Source organism: Ipomoea nil, unplaced genomic scaffold, assembly GCF_001879475.1.
Source record: "Ipomoea nil cultivar Tokyo-kokei standard unplaced genomic scaffold, Asagao_1.1 scaffold0268, whole genome shotgun sequence".
In the NCBI taxonomy this organism is placed as follows: domain Eukaryota; kingdom Viridiplantae; phylum Streptophyta; class Magnoliopsida; order Solanales; family Convolvulaceae; genus Ipomoea; species Ipomoea nil.
This window is the reverse complement of record NW_017616696.1, coordinates 1,214,597-1,233,866: the sequence shown is the minus strand read 5'-3', so window position 1 is coordinate 1,233,866 and position 19,270 is coordinate 1,214,597. Positions and strand designations below refer to the sequence as shown.

At 32.3% G+C, this 19,270-nt stretch overlaps 1 protein-coding gene across 2 annotated transcripts; it reads right to left on the bottom strand.

Moving 5' to 3' along the window:
* Positions 1-1,406: 1,406 nt before the first annotated feature.
* LOC109151238 (polyamine oxidase 1-like) lies at positions 1,407-8,195 on the bottom strand. Of its 2 annotated transcripts, XM_019299168.1 has the most exons (11): positions 8,133-8,152; positions 8,030-8,101; positions 7,680-7,929; positions 7,480-7,599; positions 7,340-7,401; positions 7,048-7,202; positions 6,438-6,581; positions 4,276-4,425; positions 2,485-2,739; positions 2,129-2,210; positions 1,407-1,879 (listed from the first exon to the last, which is right to left on the bottom strand). In XM_019299168.1, the coding sequence occupies exons 2-11, from the start codon at positions 8,079-8,081 to the stop codon at positions 1,656-1,658; spliced, it is 1,494 nt and encodes a 497-aa protein (XP_019154713.1). In that variant the 5' UTR covers positions 8,082-8,101; positions 8,133-8,152; the 3' UTR covers positions 1,407-1,655. The 2 variants fall into 2 exon arrangements, with proteins under 2 accessions (XP_019154713.1, XP_019154708.1); XM_019299163.1 differs by having other exon boundaries at positions 8,030-8,195.
* Positions 8,196-19,270: the final 11,075 nt, after the last annotated feature.

Sequence of the window (19,270 nt, the reverse complement as noted above, 5' to 3'; positions counted from 1 at the left end):
TAAAAATTTTTGTTAACTTTTAAATATCGTATTGGGGCCATTTTTTTTTTCACTTGCCCTCGTCGGGCCGGGCCTATAAAACTATAGGACCAGCCCTGTGCCTCAATCACGTACATTAGTCATCTTAGCAAAGTCATCATGAGACATATGCAATGTCAAGACTCAATTCCTGCTTATCAACCTCTTTAGGACTTGACATTTTCCTACCATGCCTCAACTATATGAGTACGTGTTGGACCTCACATCACTCCCTTACTTGCACTTTGTTATGGAGTGATCACTCATTTATATAAGCACTCTAAAAATCTCACAAATATATCCTCTCGTATTAGAAAACAAAGCTCTTTATTCCAAGTTCTAACAACAAGATCAAGCTCTTATTACCAACTTACCAAGTGGCTAGGTAAGTGTATTTGAGTTATAGGGTAGCAAATAGATTGTAGCCTTTTGTTGTTAACCGTTGTTCGACACCCACCATGGCTTCAACCAGACTACGACAGAACCCCACTAGTCATAACAAACCACAGTTAGGCGTAGGCAGCGATGGCTGAATGCAGGAAGCTAAGGGTGGGGGAGTGGCTAGGAAGTTGGTTGGTCCTCTAAGTCTTGTTTCGTGATGTGACGGCTTGGCGCAAAATGTCTTGTAACTGGTGGAGATACGTGGCGAAAAAATCTTGTAACTGGTGGGGTCTGTTTTTTCTAAATATTAGCTCCTTTAACTAATTATCTACACTAGTACGTGTGATAATTGATCTTCGTGGTTAGTACTTGGTACTTACGAACTAATTTCTCCCTTTGTCAAATATAACTTAGTTGGGTTTGAAGCTTAGGTCATTTGAACCTTTGCTTATGTAGCCCAATTACAATGCTTCCCTAAGCCCAATTACAATGCTTTAAGGGTTTTGGACCCTATCAACATAACATTATTTTTCCTCTCTTATTTTTTCATATCAACCCAATTTTGGCATATATCGTGCACTAGGATGTACAATGCATTGTGCACCTTGATTCGAAACGACATCGTTTTTATAAGTTGGTGGGGAGTTGACGCGACGAACACCGATTCGTCCGTCCAACCGTTACAATTTTATTTTTTTTTGTGTTTCTGTGTATTATGTTAAAAATTTGTGTATTATGTATTATGTTAGATTATGTGTATTATGTTAAGAGTTTATGTGTGTTCTACTATATAATTCTGTACATACAAAACATGGACATTGGGCGATGCACAATATAACAATTGCCCGATTTTATGGTGGACCAATTCATTAAAAGTCATCATTTATAAATATGACATCATCGGTTAATAGCCAATTTTCAACATTGTAAATTCCCTTAATTCGTATTAATGATACTTACAGTGGTAATAAATATTTGTTGTGAGCTCGGTACACTGGTACAGAAGATAGTATGAACCAAGGAGCAGGATAAGGCACTAGAATTGGATTATTGTACATTGTACACTCCGGATAATTAAAAGGAAAAGAGCATGAATCAATAATCAACATTTCTATCGAACGAAAAATGCAGGTACCCTTCTCTTGTGTAGTATTCTTTGGGCCAAAATTTTCAGGGTAGGGTTTAGATTGCTATGGTTGTCAAAGTGCATGTTATCCACGTACGTACTACGTAGGGTTCCATTTTAATGGAAGTCATCATAAGATGGGCTTTGGAAGTCCCAGCTTATTGCTGCTGAGGAAGAGCAGCCAGCTAGGAATATCCCATTTGTTGAGACCTGATAAAGCATCTGCTTTTTTGAGTCTCAGTGATCCAGTGAGTGCCAGCAACGGCTCTAGTAGCACACCTACGCTCTTCCTCTTTCTTTCCTCCTCCTCCTCCTTCCTCATTTCTTTTAGTAGATCATTGCAAGTGTCTATGCCTGCTCATCAATAATATAATATAATAAATAGGCAATACAATATAATGTTAAGATCAAACGCTTATCACTATGCAAAAACCTATAACTGGTTGTGAAGGCGCAACTTTATTTCCTTATACTGCCACACATTATTTTCAAAACATTGGATATTGGATTTGGCTCTGTACCACCACGAGTGCTAGACTTGGCCTTTTACGGACCTCCGCCCAACAGATGTCTCCTTAGCTAGTTTATATATTAATTGCTCACCGGAAAGATAGCCCCCATGGACATAGCCATTAAATTTCTCACTAGTGTGTTCTCCCGTGAAAAATATCCGCCCGACTGGTGCCTGAAATAATGTAACATGTATTGCAACTGTCACACGCTTATACACTAAATGAACCAAGCCGTCAAAAGTTATAGCTAGTAACGAATGCATAATTTTAACTTTTATAGACTTGTCATTACATTTTCGAGAGGCAAGGTATTGGACTTGGTCCTTCACCAATCTACGCCGAACAATACTCTAGTCACATGGTGCTGGACTTGGTCCTTACTGGCTTCCGCCCAACAGAAATTAATTAATTAAATGGTTTAACCAAATGAAGTGCAAATTAACTAACCTTGAGATCATGTGCGAGTCGGGCATTTCCGTAGACGGGGTAATTGCTATAGCTGCCACGCTGGAAGGGATTATTCCACCAGCGTGGCACAAGGATGTGTGTGGCGTCAGGAATGTCCGCCCCAAAAATCTTTCTCAGCACTTCCATGGCTTCTTTTAGCGTGTCTTCATCTGATTGAGCTTCCACGCGTTTAGACTCCTCATTCGTGAGAGTGACCACCAGAATATTGGACTCAGGGTATGCATTTTCCATGTGCTGATGACATCAAAACAGTTCAGCGAAGGTGGTAGGTATATATGTAGTTAAAGATGAGTAGACAATCCATTAGCACCTATATTATATTAAACTAATTATGATAATCACAAATTCACCCGCCACATTATAAAGTTAATTGGTATCTACCATTTCTGGTTTCTAGTAAAATTACTGAAAATGACTAGGGAAGAAGCCAAAATTATACTCTTTCTGTTTTATTTTATCTGTTATACTTACTATTTATTGATTAAATCAACTCTTTCTTCTTTACTTATTTCTATTAGCATTTGCTTATAATTTTTAAATTTTATTTTATTTTTGTTTAATAGTACTTTTAATGTAGTTTTTAAATATATAAATTTTACATACTAATTTTAAACGTAATATTGTGAAAAATTATATTATAAAACTTCGTTAACCGAACCCAACACATAAAATGGGACGGAAGGAATATTATATTGGTATATGGATTTGGAAACAAAGTGGCTGACAAAGATTTTTAAGATTCATTTTGGGTGGTCCAACTATAGTGACTGCTTCAATCAAGGAGTAATCAATCTGACAATAAAATGAAAGAGGAATAATAGAAAGTGGGAGTAATTCAAAAGCCGCAATTTTAACAATTCTGGTAGCTAAATCACCAAAAAAAAAGTATAATAATGAACCTTATATCTGTCCCAATCTGAAGATTATATGCGGTGGAATTCTAGAAAATGATGACACTATGATTGGCAAAAGGATGTCATTTTCAGAAGAAATAAAACAGTGCAGAAAATGACTTTTACTGGAAAAGATATCATCATTAATCGATCTCTAAAAGGAAAATGACTTCTACTGGAAAAGATAGCATCATGAATCACTATACCAATATCCAACTAGAAGTAAGCAAGTAAGAAATGAAAGCCACTGTAAAGTAACTATTTTCCTATTAAATTAGTACGGCACCAGCTAGTGGCTAATAAATAATAGGATTACTTGCCACGAAAGCAATATTAAATTATAAATTTGCTAGATGTCTTGATGATGCATCCAATGAAAATGACAGAGTAATCCGCCGCAAATCCTTATTATGTAAAGATGGCATATGATCCACAAGTTTTTTTTTAAGTTTTTTTTTTTTTAAAAAACAATGATCCACAAGTATTAGGCAGTGACTTCTCTGTTAATATAACGAAGAAATAAGGATAACAAATCACATTGTCTACAATTTTTTCCCTTAATTTATCAACATGAGATGTGAACTTATCAATTCCAACACTAATTTAGTTCTCATCATTTGCATCTATACTTATATTTTATGTATTTTAAGTAGATTTTAATTGGTATTATTAAGAAATAGGAGATACGCTATAAGATGTCACATTCTGAATTAAATGTGACAGATGCAATAAGTATGAGATTTGGAGCTTCCAGCAACTATTTAACCTTATAAGCAGTAAAATAGTGGGCACATCATCAAAATTAGACAACAGATGATAAGAAATGCAATTGAAGATGATCATAGTGCAGATTTAGTCTATTAGTATTTAGTAATACCTGCCAGAACGTATAGTATCCTCTTTGTTCATGGGCATAAATGAAGAACTCGTTTTCAGGGCCACAAGGCCAGAATTTTTTGGGGAACTTGAGAAATATCTTTGTGTAAGTAATAATGTCACAATTTTCAATGGCTTCTGTCTTCCATCTCTGTTTAAATTTACATTTACACGGTTAACCTTATAAAACTTATAATAAGTATGAAAAGACAGAGGCATTGAGTCAACAAGTAATCAAATATTATCTCGTGTACTTCATTTGTTATTTGTTAATACTGACCATGTGATTTGGTCAAAGTGATGAAACAAAGACACCTAGGTTCCTTTACAGTGTAAGATGCCTGATTTGCGCTAGCTCTTTAATTTAGAGGTCAAATTTGAAGGAATATCATCCTGGTAGACCCCATTAATTCATGAAAAAGCCAAGAAAACTAGCAAGCTGTCACTGATTAACAAGGTTCAGATTCCATAAAAAAGCCAACAGTGGCCTATCTAGTAATAAATCAATCAAATGAAATAATGAATCACAGAATACCACGGATCACCCAAGTACTACCCACAGGTTTCGTACAATCACGTAGACCTAGCTATGGTAATCTAAGAAACCATACATAATTCACACATGGATAGTCCACTAGCTGCCCACCTGGCCTAACATTTTAACCTCATTGATCTGAGTTTTTATTTGAATTTTTGTGGAAAAAGTTTACCCAACCTGGAAGAAAGAAAAAAGGAAATTAAAAATTCAGGATGCTCACTAGTTGGCAATCACCTTATTGGCGACCACTTTGGCGTCGCTGGTACAAATTATTTTTGAGTTAATACCCAAAATTGTCTTCGACTATAGTGATTTTTTTCAATTTTGTCCTAAACGACTTTGGTGACTTAATGTAGTCCCATAGTTTTGTGTTTTTACTCAATTTCGTCCCAGACTTTGTGTTTTTGCTCAATTTAGTCCCTCATTTGTTATTCCATCCATTTGTTGTTAAATAAATAGACAATTCAGTAATTCTAATATTTGCATCTCTTTATTCATAGACATGTGAAGTGCGAAATCCCTCTTTTTTTACGAATTACTCCCAGAATCACTTCTAAAGCTGCGAATATAAAATTTGATTCGTAGGTCTGAGAGTAACTCTGAGTGTAATTCGTGTAAGAAAGAGAGATTTCTCACTTCGCAGGTTGAAAGTAAAGAGAGGTCAATATTGATATTATTGAATTGTCCCTTTATTTAACACCAATTTGACGGAATAACAAACGGAGGACTAAATTGAGCGAAACACAAAAGTCTGGGACTATATTAGGTCACTAAAGTCGTTTAGGACGAAATTGAGAAAAATCACTATAGTCGAGGACAATTTTGGGTATTAACTCAATTATTTTTCTTTCTAATTTTAACAAAAAAAAAAATAATCTCAATTTAGTAAATGGAGCTAATTTTTCTCTCTTCTCTCACCTCTCACCTCTCACCTCTCACCCACCTAAGTTAAAATTTAACAAAAATTCATAAAAAAAAACTTCTCAATGGGAATTCTCTTACATCCCTGCAATGGCACCACTTGGATGAAGATATGGAAGTGCCATGTCAATTTATTTATTTTTTATTAATATAGTATAGCCCACATATGCAAGCATTGCAAGTTTTGAAAAAGCTGTTCTTTAGCAGGTTTTTGTACTATTTCTTTTTTAATTAATTAATTATTATTATTATTTTGTTATTATATTATTAAATGTGAGTTAGAATTATAGAAATAAAGAGAAAATGATAGATAATATGATAATAAAATTTAATTTTAAAAGTGAGAGTATTTAAGAATAAACTTAGTCTTAGAATTTAATAGCTAGGTCCAGAATGCTCACACATCCATATTCTGCAGATGGCCAACTTTAGGTAGTCTAACCTATAGGAGATGACTTGTATCCTAGCTGGAAACCTATAGCTAAGCCATTGACTGATTGACCGAATATTTGGCTAGTTTAAAATAGACATTTTTAACATGGTCTCTGTGTGAATAACCACATAATTGGCCCACACTGTAAATATTTTACAGGTAAACTTTTGAAACATTCAAGAATCAAAATATTAAAGAGTATTCTTTCAAAAAAAAAATAATAAGAGTATTAATACAGATATTTTGTGATAGTTGGGAAGTAGAAGCTTACTGGTAAGGGTGGTTGGAAGGAAATGAGATCACTTTGCAGAACGCCAATGCTAGCAGATAATATTATGTAATTGCCTTGGAAAACTTGGCCGTCCTCTGTGGTAACTGAAACGCCATTTCTCGAGTGCCTCACTTCCCGAACAACCTGTCCCAATTCCGTGAATTATGAATAGAAATCCCAAAAAGATATGCACTGATTCAGATGCAATTAACTTCAAAACGAAGTGAACACATTGTTCCCAAAAAATTGAATCTTCAATCTCAAGAGTCCTCACACCCTGACCAAACAGAGTATTTGGGAGACTCAATCTCACATCATTGTTCTCAAACTTTATCACTGTGACCAATTGAGTTGTCTATGTTGATTAATTTAAGAGAACACATAGGCAAGGTAACCATAGTTAAGATGGCAAAGAGATTCACACTTATAACCATAAGGTTACGAGTTTGAATTCTTACCTCTTGATTTGAATTTATCAGATAACTTAGATGGGTTTACTTTCTTATGTCCCTAGGACGGAATTTACCTAAACTCGAAAGAGTTGCAGGGTTTTTTCTTGTCATTCAAAAAAGAAGAGAACACATAGGCAGAAACATAAAGAGAGTTATACCGTGTTAAGTTTGAGACGACCGTCCACAATTTTACCCTCTGAGGTAAACAGAAAAGTTTCCGCCATTTTGTAAAGCAAATGTTCGTAACCTCTTTCATCAGCAACCAGAAATTCTTTCTCGCCATAATCTACGTAGGTTGATATGGGTTCCACCTCTGTCAAGTTCAAATACAAGAATAAATGCAACTCAGAAAAATTGGAATAAAACGTTGAATAAATCAAAATTCAAAGTGGATAGAAAAGAGAGAGAGAGAGAGAGGATAAGGGAGCAGAGTAATGGTAGAAAATAGACCTGCCATTTCAAAATCGTGAAGAATGAAGTCAATTGCTAGCTCTATTGGTGTTTTAGGAGTACTGCAAAAGCCAAATTCAAAATTTCAAAAAAAAAATCAAAATATGAACATTAATTCAAAATATGAGAATTCATCTTACTGCATCGTTTCAGGCAGAACGGAAGCATCAGCTGTGATGCAATGGTTCAGTTTCTGAATCGCCGAGTCTACAGCCTTCTGGTATGAATCAGTTGCGATAGCAATTGGATATTTCTTCCCACTTCAAAAATAAATAAACAAACAAATAAATAAAATCTTCGACTTCGAGTGCTAATCATGGAGTAGAGGAATTCACGAAACCTTTGGTCGTAGATATTGTAGGGAGCGTAACTATAGTCGGAGAAGCAGGTGCGAAGGTCGGATTGAGTAGCGAGGTCCCATATGGGGTTAGATTGCTGGCCGCCGACGCCGGCGATCCAACCGGCACCGAGCTCCACGTTCACTCCGCCGAATTCCTCCTTCCTTATCCTCCCCCCAATCCTATCCGCCGCCTCCAGTATCACCACGTCGTCCATCCCATTCTCCGCCAACACCTTCGCAGCCGCAATCCCTATCACATACAACACCAAATTTAAAAATCACTATCATAAACACACCAACATTTTTCACACACAGAATGCGGTTTCGTCGGCGTATTAGCAATACGGTACCTGAGATTCCGGCTCCGACGATGATAACAGAACACCGAGTAGAATTTTCCATTAAACCGAGAGAGAATACAGATAGATATATATGTATATATACTCTGTATATATATATATGAATGATGATTGTGTGCAATGTAGAGAGAGAGAGAGAGAGAGAGAGAGAGAGATGGTAGCGCTGTGTTTGGAGTTGGCAAGCGAGGAAGAAGCAGCGGGAGTGGGTTTTTATAGTTGCATTTCAACCTCTTTTGCCTCTGTTTCGGTGTTTCCTCTCTGCTTCTTATTCCTTTATAATTCTCCCTCCTTTTTACACCGTAGTAATTTTTATTTTTTCTTTGAAACTTAGGTGATCCCAATTTGGATGGACTAATCTTAAGGACTCAATTTAGATCTTTCAGTATTTTTGGGTTTTTTTCTATACATGTTTTCTCCAATTCAGACCTTCTTAAGGATTTAATTCAAACCTTTCAGTATCTTGGGTCTTTTTCTTTTTATGTGTAAATCACACATTGTGGTCCGGGTCTTTCTCTGTCCGTTTAACGGTTCAGGTCCAGAAACGGGCCCAAAGGGAATTGTCACTTGTGGGAATCGAACCCGAGTTATCTCAAAATTCTTCCTCACAAAGAGAGCTCATTTGCCACTTGAGCTACTCTATTGGGTTATTTTGGATCTTTTTCTATACATGCTTTTAGTGAGATTCAAACTCACCGCTGCCTCAAACCAGCGACAAACTAACTATATTAAGCTCGGGGACAACAAATCCTATTTTTAAACATGTGAAGTTGTCACATTTTGTTTTATTTTTAAAATTTTGTCTCATTACATTTTTACTTTTATTTGTTTTCGACAATTAATCATATGTTTAACCTTTTGTCATTTTTTTTCTATAAACCATGAGGTGTCTCGAAATTCTCCTCCACAAAGAGAGTTTATTTGCCACTTGAGGCTTGAGCTACCACCCCGGATTAAATTTTTGTCATTTTATCATTTAATAAAGAGTGCTAAGAATGTAATTTATCATTCAAATTTCTTTCCCGCAATCAAATAAAAGTCAATGATGTAATATGATAAAATTAAAAAAGTATAATAAAAATGACAATATCATAATAATTAATAAATAAAAATAAAATTTTCTCTTAATTTTTTCTAAGATAAACTCTAAAATCACAACAGTAACCATGTTTACTATTGATCAAACCATTTATTATTTTTGGTATGTTTGGTAAATAGCATATCCATCAAAATTTTGACAAATCTATCATTTTAGTATTTTGCTCTAAATCACGAAAATCGAACCGCTACAACATGTAGCGTTTTAACTTGGCATTTTTAGAAAGTTTTTTACTTTTTCGAAAACGTCCCTATATTTAATTTTTTTTTTTTTAAAAAAAATTATACTAGTAACCAAGCTCCTTTAATATAGAGCCATTTTGGCTCCTTATTAAGGAGCCCGGCTCCTTAATTACTACTCATCAACGAATGTGCAAGCTAATTTTATGGAGCCTTGAGGCTTCTTTTATAGAAGTCTCAAGGCTCCAATTCCCATTTTTTCCACCGATGTGGGTCAAGTGGGGAAACAAAGGGGAGCCACAGCGGCTCCCCTTTGTTATTTATTTTTAAAAAATTTATTATTATTAATATTATTAAATATATGTATATTATTTTGGTCATTTTACATGTTAACCGCTAATCTAAACAACTCATTTTATCAAATATCTTTTTACAAACTGCTAACACAATCCGCGTGTCAAACCCACTAACACAATCCGCTAACACAATCTGCTAACCGCTAAACGCTGATGGCCAAACAAGGCCTTTGTATTATAACTTTGATATTTAATTACAAGATAGTGTAAAAAGAAAATAACATAATGAAAAATGTAGTTAATATAATCAATTGATGAGTTTGAATGTAAAGAATCTTTGCATTGGAGAAAATAAAGACGATATAACTAATGAAATTATTTCTCTTATTTAATTTATTAATAATGAATAATTTTTTTTTGAATAAAGACATTGTAGACACATAATTCTAAATTAAAGAAATGTATACGGATTTTTTTTTGTAGCTACTAATTTATTTAATTTAATAAGAATACAAAAATAGAGTAAGGAACTTAATTATGCAAACTTTGATTATGATGAGGTTCAAATTTAAGATCTTTCTTATAGAAATCATATAATTAAGGATAAATTTAAAAATCTCAAGGAAAAATTAAAATATAAACCATCTGAATTATTCATTTCATTTAATAATTTGAGTGATTTTTTTTTTACTCATTATAGGCCTAACTTTATTGTAGTATAATAAATAGATAGTATAGTAGCTATATAGTAAGATAAGATAAGAAGATAGTAGATTATTAATATAGTAGATAAGTAGGTATATCCATTGTGGTTAGTTATGTCATACCTTACCAAATTTAGTACAAAAAATTGATCCATGTAATATAATATTTTCACGTAAAGAATCTAAACTACATTGTTATTAGGAAAACAATACATGTACGGCATTTTGTATTATACAACATGGCTAAGTCAAATGCTGCACTATCTTATATAAGTAAAATTTTAAAACTAAACGTAATAACATTGAAATAGTCTACCGTTAATAATTAACTACTAAATTTACTAAACATCGCTGTGAGAAATGGGACTTCCCACAGTTTAGGACAATTCTTATGAGACGTAATTAATTTTTTTTTTTTTAATACTTAGCTTAGGTCGGCAAATTATGCTGTGCATCCGTATGCACCATGCATGGTGCATACGGATGCAAAAACGACGTTGTTTTAATAAAACGCGCGTCTCCCCTTAAAAAAAAAATCAGGTTCGATTCCCAGCAATAACATATGAACTAAAATTCCATAATCGATGAACTATAATTCCATAATCGATGAACTATAATTCCATAATCTAATCTATGAACTAAAAATTCCAGAATGAATGAACTAAAATTCCATAATCTATAAACTAAAATTTCAGAATCGATGAACTACAATTCCATAATCGATGAACTATAATTCCATAATCAATGAACTATAATTCTATAATCTATGAACTAAAATTTCGGAATGAATGAACAATATAATGTTGTTGCTGGGAATCGAACCTGAATTTTTTTTAAACGGGAGACGCGCATTTTTTAATAAAACGACGTCGTTTTGGCATCCGTATGCACCATGTGCATGGGATGCACAGCATAACGATTGTTAGGTGATCCAGTTTCACCAAAATAATCATAAGCCCATAAGAATTTGCCCCCATCATTATTGTATGGATCATGGTCCATACTATCGTTTAGACCACAAATAAAAAGTACATTATTTGTGTACATAAAATACATTATTTGAAAGTATATTATTTGAGTATTGAAAGTACATTATTTTGTATATTATTAAATAATGTATATTCAATACACAAATAATATATTTTTAGTATATTAAAAGTGTACACTGTATTCCTGGAAATTATATTATTTGAGTACTGAAATTGCATTATTTTACATAATGTACATTCAGTATAAAAATAATGTACTTTTTAGTATATTAAAAATGTACTTTTTATGGTCTACATAATAATTTGTCGGCCTGCCTCTAGACCCAGAGGTAAATTGCGTGGTCAGACACTAGTCTTTATGCATACACAAAAAATCAAATTCACACCTTCCATCATCTAGATCCTTTTCCTCATTCATGTGTTCCAGTGAGAATCAAATACTCACACTGCCACCATTCGTTGGGATTTTGGGCCTTCACAGTGACACCTTTCGTCGTGACATCAAGTAAGACGAGAACCACTACACTAACAGCACGTTTGGTTCACGGAATGAATTTTCGGATAATAGGAATGCTATTCCATAAGGAATGGAATATGCAAAGAATAGAATAAGAATTGTATTCTATTGTTTGGTTACAGAAGGAATAGACTTTAGAAATTATATTACAGTGTTTGGTCGGTTTAAGGAATAGAAATGAAATATGTTTTAAAAGACATAAATACCCTTATAAAAATATGTAAGGGTATTTTTGGTATTTGTAATATAAAAGCTATTCTCATAACCATAGGAATAGCTAATACCAAGGTCCCCCTAAGAATGACTATTTCCCTTTCAAAGGGAATATGTCATTCCTAGGAATAGTATTCCCATGGCAAAGTGATGAACCAAACAATGGAATAGGTCTATTCCAAGTAATGTCATTCCATTTCTGACCTATTCCATGAACCAAACATGGCCTAAATCCCAAGAGCACGTAATTATTATTTTTATTTAGAGTTTGATCTCGTCATTTTAATTTAAATAATTTACTAAACATCTTTACACAAATAACTAATATTAAATCATATAATGCAATTTGCTAGCACACCATTGCATTTGTTGGAACCAAATGAAAAATTAAAGAAACATTTTTCTCCATAGTGTTTTCCATTATTACATACAATGATACAAGGAATCAAGGTATTGGTGATAGTAAAGGTTGATGAATATGTGATTGCAAGAGTATATGATTAATATTTTCAAAACAGGTTGATAGGGCAGGGTCCGTCAAAGTTCACTATTTGGCAAATTGGCACTTTGAGCATCCACATCAGTGCACTTTCATGGTTTTTGTTGAGGAAAAAATCAAAGAGGGATTTTAACAAATGAAAAGTTGAATTTTTGAGGTGATTTTTTTCCTACAAGTTATGTTTTTTTGTGGGCCCGTCATGTGAGACAAAAGGACAAACAAATGTGAGATTCTGCATGTTTTATTAACTTTTTCAAATTTTTTTTAAAAAAATTTGTTGCTAGCTTTTTTATTTTTTTATTTTTTTAATTTTTTTTTGGGTTCTTTTTCTCCCTTTTTGTTTTTCTTGCCATCCATTATCTTTTTTAATGACATTTCAAAAACTGTGAAAAAGTTTGAATGGATGAGGATGCTCTTAAAGCCCACAATTTTGATGGATCTGGAAAATTACTATTCTACTCTACGTCTCTACCTGCAATCGTTATACCGTGCACCAGGGCGCATATTGCATTGTGCGCCTCGCACCTCCCAAAACGACGTCGTTTTGTTAAGTTATTAAAAAAAAAAAAATTCCCTGTTTCGAATGCACATAAACTCATAACAGAATACACATAAACTCATAACAGAATACACATAATCTAACATAATACATAATACACATAAACTCTTTGATGTAGAAAAAATAGCTAGAATGTACTACGTAGGTCAAATATGAACAATGGAGTAGACCCAAGAGAATAGAGCAAAGTGAGTCTCTTTTATTCATAATTGAAAAATAGCTAGAATGTACTACGTTAGGTAAAATGTATGAACAATGGAGTAGACCCAAGAGAATAGAGCAAAGTGAGCCTCTTTTATTCATAATTGTTCTTGTGTGTTGTAGAGAGAAGGGGAGAGAGTTCTCCTTCTAGAGAGAGATAGTGTATAGAGAGGAAGGGAAAGAACCTCTAAAAATGAGGGTCAATGGCCCTTATATAGGCCCAAGGATTGACCCGCTATCTTTGACTTTGACCCGTGGATCGAGACCCGAACCGTTTGACCCGATCCAAATAAGAGTACGGAGTGTACGGGGAGCCTGAACCCGGGGTATATTCCCCATCACTCATAACACAATACATATAAATTTTTAACTGAATACACATAATGGTTTTGGTTAACATAATACACATAAACTCTTAACGGAATACACATAAACTCATAACACAATACACATAAAATTTTAACTGAATACACATAATGAGGTTTGGTCTGTTCAAATATACGGAGTGATATCAGTATGACGTCAGCATGAAACACGCGCGTTTTGTGCCTGAGCGCACATTGCTATGTGCGTCGTGGTGTACAATATAAATTGCCCTACCTGTGCCTAGGCTTGCATAGGCGACAGACCACAAAACTCCTAAAAGAATAATTTTAATTAAGACATAATTTGAAAAGCTAATAATTGCATACTAAAATAATTTAAATACTTTAAACAAATATTGATATAAATTTGTTAAAATCAATAATAACTAATAAGTCAATAATAACTAATAAGTCCAAATAAAAAGATTCTCCATAAAAAAATTATTCTAAAGTTTAAAATTTTGAAACATTTACAACACATTTGGTTCAAGAAATATGTCGGGAATAGAAGAACATTCTTAGAAATAGGTCTATTCCATTGTTTGATAAGTCATTTTATTCTCAATAGTATTATTCGTTGGAATAAGTTATTTCGAGGGGTTAGGGGTGATAGCATGGTATTAAACTATATCCAAGTTCTCTATTATTATTATTATTATTATTATTATTATTATTATTATTATTATTATTTATTACATTTGTAACAAAAATAGGTCAGGATAAATTAGGTATTACAACAACAACAATAACAACAACAACAACAACAACAACAATAATAATAATAATAATAATAATAATAATAATAATAATAATTATTATTATTATTATTATTATTATTTTGTTATTATTTGTGTGTATACCATGTAGAGGGTAATTTTGTTTTTTGAATGCTTATTGTATTTCTATTACTTAATCAAACAATACAATACAATTCTTGAAGTTTATTCTTTCGACAAACCAAACAATAGAATGGAATTTCTATTATATTTTTTGGAATATAATTCTTGTTTTCTCAAAATTTATTCCGTGAACCAAACATATTGTTAATATATAGCTAATGGGATATGTGTTGTATGTGGATAGTAATGGAGCATTGCTTTCCAAAGAATGCGAAGTTTAACATGTATTTTATTAATTTAATGGTATTACTACAATGATGTTAGAAATTTTTAAATTATTTATAAATTTTTTAAAAAATTAGGCAGGCCATCCCCGCCTCGCGAAAGCTCGCAACATTGGTAGGTTTCGAAAATAAAAGCCCATCCAGCACTGATTGCAATATGGGGTGAGCCAACTTAAGTAGGTTTAACTTGTTTTGACAATTTTATATATAATATTGCAATGTACACAATAAGTATATTTTTATTTTGAATACTACAAAATAAGTATATAATCTAAAGGAATAAGGTTCAAATTGGCCACTGGACGTAACCTGAAAATGCAATTAGGCCACTGAACGAAAAAAAAAAAGTGCAATTAGGCCATTGAACACTCAAAAAATGTGCAATTAGGCCACTAGACTCTCCAAACGTATGCAATTTTACTGGATAGCAGGTTACCATCAATTTTAGCAGGTTACCTGCTTACGCGCAGCTAAGTTGGCATTTTTAATAATTTTTAAATAATTTTTAATAATTAATTTTAATAATAAATTTTATAAAAAATTGAAAAAAATTAAATAAAGAATAAAATAAAGTCGTTTTTATTTTTTAAAAATTTTTTTTAATAAAAATTTATTATTAAAATTTATTAAAAATTAATTAAAATTTATTTAAAATGCCAACTCAGCTGTCACGTAAGCAGATAACCTGCTAAAATTGAGGGTAACCTGCTATCAGGTGAAATTGCACATTTTTGGAGTGTTCAGTGGCCTAATTGCACTTTTTTTTTTTTTCGTTCAGTGGCTTAATTGCATTTTTAGGTTACGTTCAGTGGCCAATTTGAACCTTATTCCTAATCTAAATAAAAACATAATAAGTGTGAATGAAAGTTATACCCCTGACTTATGTCCATTTTTTTCGTTAAGTTTTTTTTTTTTTTTGTACATTATGCTATAAAGGTTGTACATTAAAATCTTTTGGACAAACATATCCCTACCATTATAACTTCCGTTATCTTTTCCACTATTGTTACCATGCACATGCATCCACCATATATTTTCTTATCTTCTTCATTAATAATAATATATACACATTAAATATTTGAGTTATATGTTAATTATTACATAAATATAAATATCAAATTTATAAAAATGATTTACATTATTATTATTTAGAATAATTTAAATATTTAAAATCAAAATAAATTTAAAATTTTAATATAATGTATTAATATTGGGCACCTGTTTTTTGCGCATCACGCATAAAAAATACTAGTAAGTACATAAGTGCTAAAAGTTTGTTGTTAAAGCATCTACAATTGTGGAGTTTTTTCCATATTTAAAAAAAAATGCCAAATGGGAGATATGCATCAGAAGGGAGAGACAGAGGAAGAAAAGAAAATTAAAAAGGAAAAAGAAAAAGAAAATAAATAAATAGTGTCAGTTACCGTTTTACACGCCCACTTGACTCAGGTTAAATTCCCAACCTCAAGGGCCTCCCACACCCGTCCTGACAAAACATTTGGGAGAATGTAAATGACGGTGACTCAATGACCCTATTAACAGACAGGATCAAATGTCGGTGCGCACAAGAGATCTGCTCACTTTAGACATAATCCCCTCACTACCGCTTCACATATTGGTCTCTTCTCCCATACTAAACCATTGAGTTAAGCCTGTGCAGACACTCAACATTGAATCTTTACAATGAATTGATGTGGGCTATTATCCCAAGAGATTTTTTCTTCTTCTTATATTTAACTAGTATTTTCACATGTGCGATGCACGGAATGAAATTGTTGTAATATATTAAGAATATTTAAATCGATATATAATTATTTAAGAGTTAATTTCACCCGAGGTCGCTTATCTTTCTTGACAATTCTAAATTCAATCTCAGAGTATAGTTATTAATTATTACGTTTTATTCTATTTATAATTCTTACGTTAATATTCTTACAATTATTATTAACACTTAATTACTTTTAGATATTATTATTACCACTTATATTATTATTATTAGTTTCTTTTCAAGTTATGTTAGTATATAATGATCGTGAGAGACAATAATAATATAACCATAATTAAATATTCTTGTATTGTAGTCCGTGAGTCACAATAATAATATAACAATAATTAAATATTCTTCTATTCTATATTCTTCTAGGATTTCTATTAGAATTTTAACCCAGAATAGAATAGAATTTTAACCCATAATTATTGTACAAATGAGAAAGTATAAATCAATATATTTTATTATGAAGAGAGATTTTTTTAGGAATTGGGCGGGAAGTTAAAGTTCAGGATTTTATTTTTATATATAGTATAGATTATAATAGGAATTGTCTTACACTATTTTATAATATTAGAATAGAATTTTAACCCAGAATTATAGTACAAATGGGAAAGTATAAATCAATATATTTTATTAGAAAGAGAGATTTTTTAGGAATTAGGCGGGAAGTTAAAGTTCAGGATTTTGTTTTTATATATAGTATAGATTCTATAAATAGTGCTATCATATTGGGGAAAGAAAGTGATTAGATCAAATGCAAATGCTTCTCCAAGTAAAAATTGCGCATAGTTGCTGACCGTAGATATAGTCCACATCAACAACTCAGATGAAATATTAATTAAAAAAATGTGAGGTGGCATAATTGTAAATTTGAGTAAGTAAGTCAGCTTGTCTTTTGTATCCGAGTGCACATGTTTCCTTCTTCAAGTGCATATTTGTCTTCATCGAGTGCATATGTTTTGTTCAGTACATAGTTGCTCCTTTGAGTGCACATCTTTGCGTCTTTGAGTGCAAAATTTTGGCCTTCAAGTGCACGTTTTGTAGCCTTCAAATGTCTGTGCACAATTAATTTTCTTCAAATTTTCTCTTTTAGTGTCTTTTTTTCCCTTGCCTTCTAATGATCATCTTTATGCCTTCAAGTGCTCAATTTCATGCCTACAAGTGCATGTGTGTCCTACTATTTTGTAAAAAAAAAAAAAAAAAACACTTAGCATTCTATTGAACCTTTTTTGTTTCCTTCTAATGCATGTTTTTAGCCTTCCAAAGAGTCAATACCCCACCACCGGGATTCAATCTTGTGACCTTCCCTCAAGGGAAACCACAGAGGTGCCATCTGAGCACAAGGGGCGTGACTTGCATTCTTTAATTTTCAATAACATATAACTAAAGTTCTAATGAATTTGTGAGATTTACAAACGATTTGTATGGTAATTGGTTTAATAACACTTAATTTGCACATCTATTTGCCTTCATTTTCGCACCAGAAGCAGTCTTCGCACCTGATCCTAAACAACCTAATGGCACAAAGAGTTAACAACGCCTCCGCTGAGGCTCAATCTCATGACCTCCCACATGGGAGAGGTCATTACATGCCATCTGAGCCAAATTGTTGAAATATCGTTAAATACAAAGACATTTCGATCTTTTCCATACAAAGTGAGTTGACCTATTATATTTTTATTTTTATTTTCTTGAAAAAATCATAACTGAAGACCTAAATGCCCTTGTAATTTACGAAATTTCAACGATTTTGTTAACGGATGACCAAAAATGATCATGCCACAATAATATTGTAACCGAAGGGGGATGTTCGGCAAAAAGACTAAAAGTGGATTACCATGCACATATAAATTTAGGACAAAAATAGAATTAACTCTTCTTTTCATTAATTTCTTTTGTATCCTTTTGTTTAGGGTTATATTTACATATTTTGTTAAATACTTAGACATATATGGTATATTATTAAAAATAAATTATATCATTTGAAAGATCTCATAAAGACAATTAAAACAAGACTAATGTTGAATATAAATTAAATAAAAATGTAATTGATGGTATAAACTATATTATTGTGGAACAAAAATATTATTTGCATTATAATTATATTTTATATTAAAATAATTAAAGTTTATATAAAGTTTTAATGATAATATAAAATATTTTAGTCAAGAAATAAAATTTGGTGTAAATAAGTTGGAGATGAAAAAGTAGTGTAAGAATATATTGTGAATATTTTTTTTAGCGTAAATTCTGGTGCAAAATTTGATATTTTGAATTGATGTAAGTTCATGAAATAACTATTAATGATTGGCAAGTTTACAGTTTTTGTGTATTGTGCATAAGTGATTTGGTTAATTAGTCAACTAAGAGTTCCACTATAAAAATTGGCAAATTCTATTCTATCAATTATACTCTGATATGGTAAACATGAATATGACATTTTCATTTTATGAATCTAGAAAAAATTGTCTACATTTAAAATTTGTGAGAATAAATAAAATTTATGAGTAAAATTTGAAAGTACAAGTAGTTCTTTCCGTCAATTAAAGCACGTGGAAGCCAGACACTCAAATTTAGAACGTGAAAGGCATTGAAATTAGTTGACCAAAGACGTGTTTAAAACTTTAAATTAAATGTATATATAGTGGCCGCACGTGGACGGTTTGCGTTTGCTAGTATGCGCGGGACACCCACCTCCAAATATTCTTTAAAATAAAAAT

Bases quoted from the DNA above. Each gene is read 5' to 3' on its own strand.
- LOC109151238 (XM_019299163.1), bottom strand. From the start codon at position 8,081: ATGGAAAATTCTACTCGGTGTTCTGTTATCATCGTCGGAGCCGGAATC. The intron at 7,600-7,679 runs GTTTCGTGAATT...TTATTTTTGAAG, and splicing joins TACAATATCTACGACCAAAG to TGGGAAGAAATATCCAATTG. The intron at 2,740-4,275 runs GTATTACTAAAT...TGATGTCATCAG, and splicing joins GATACTATACGTTCTGGCAG to CACATGGAAAATGCATACCC.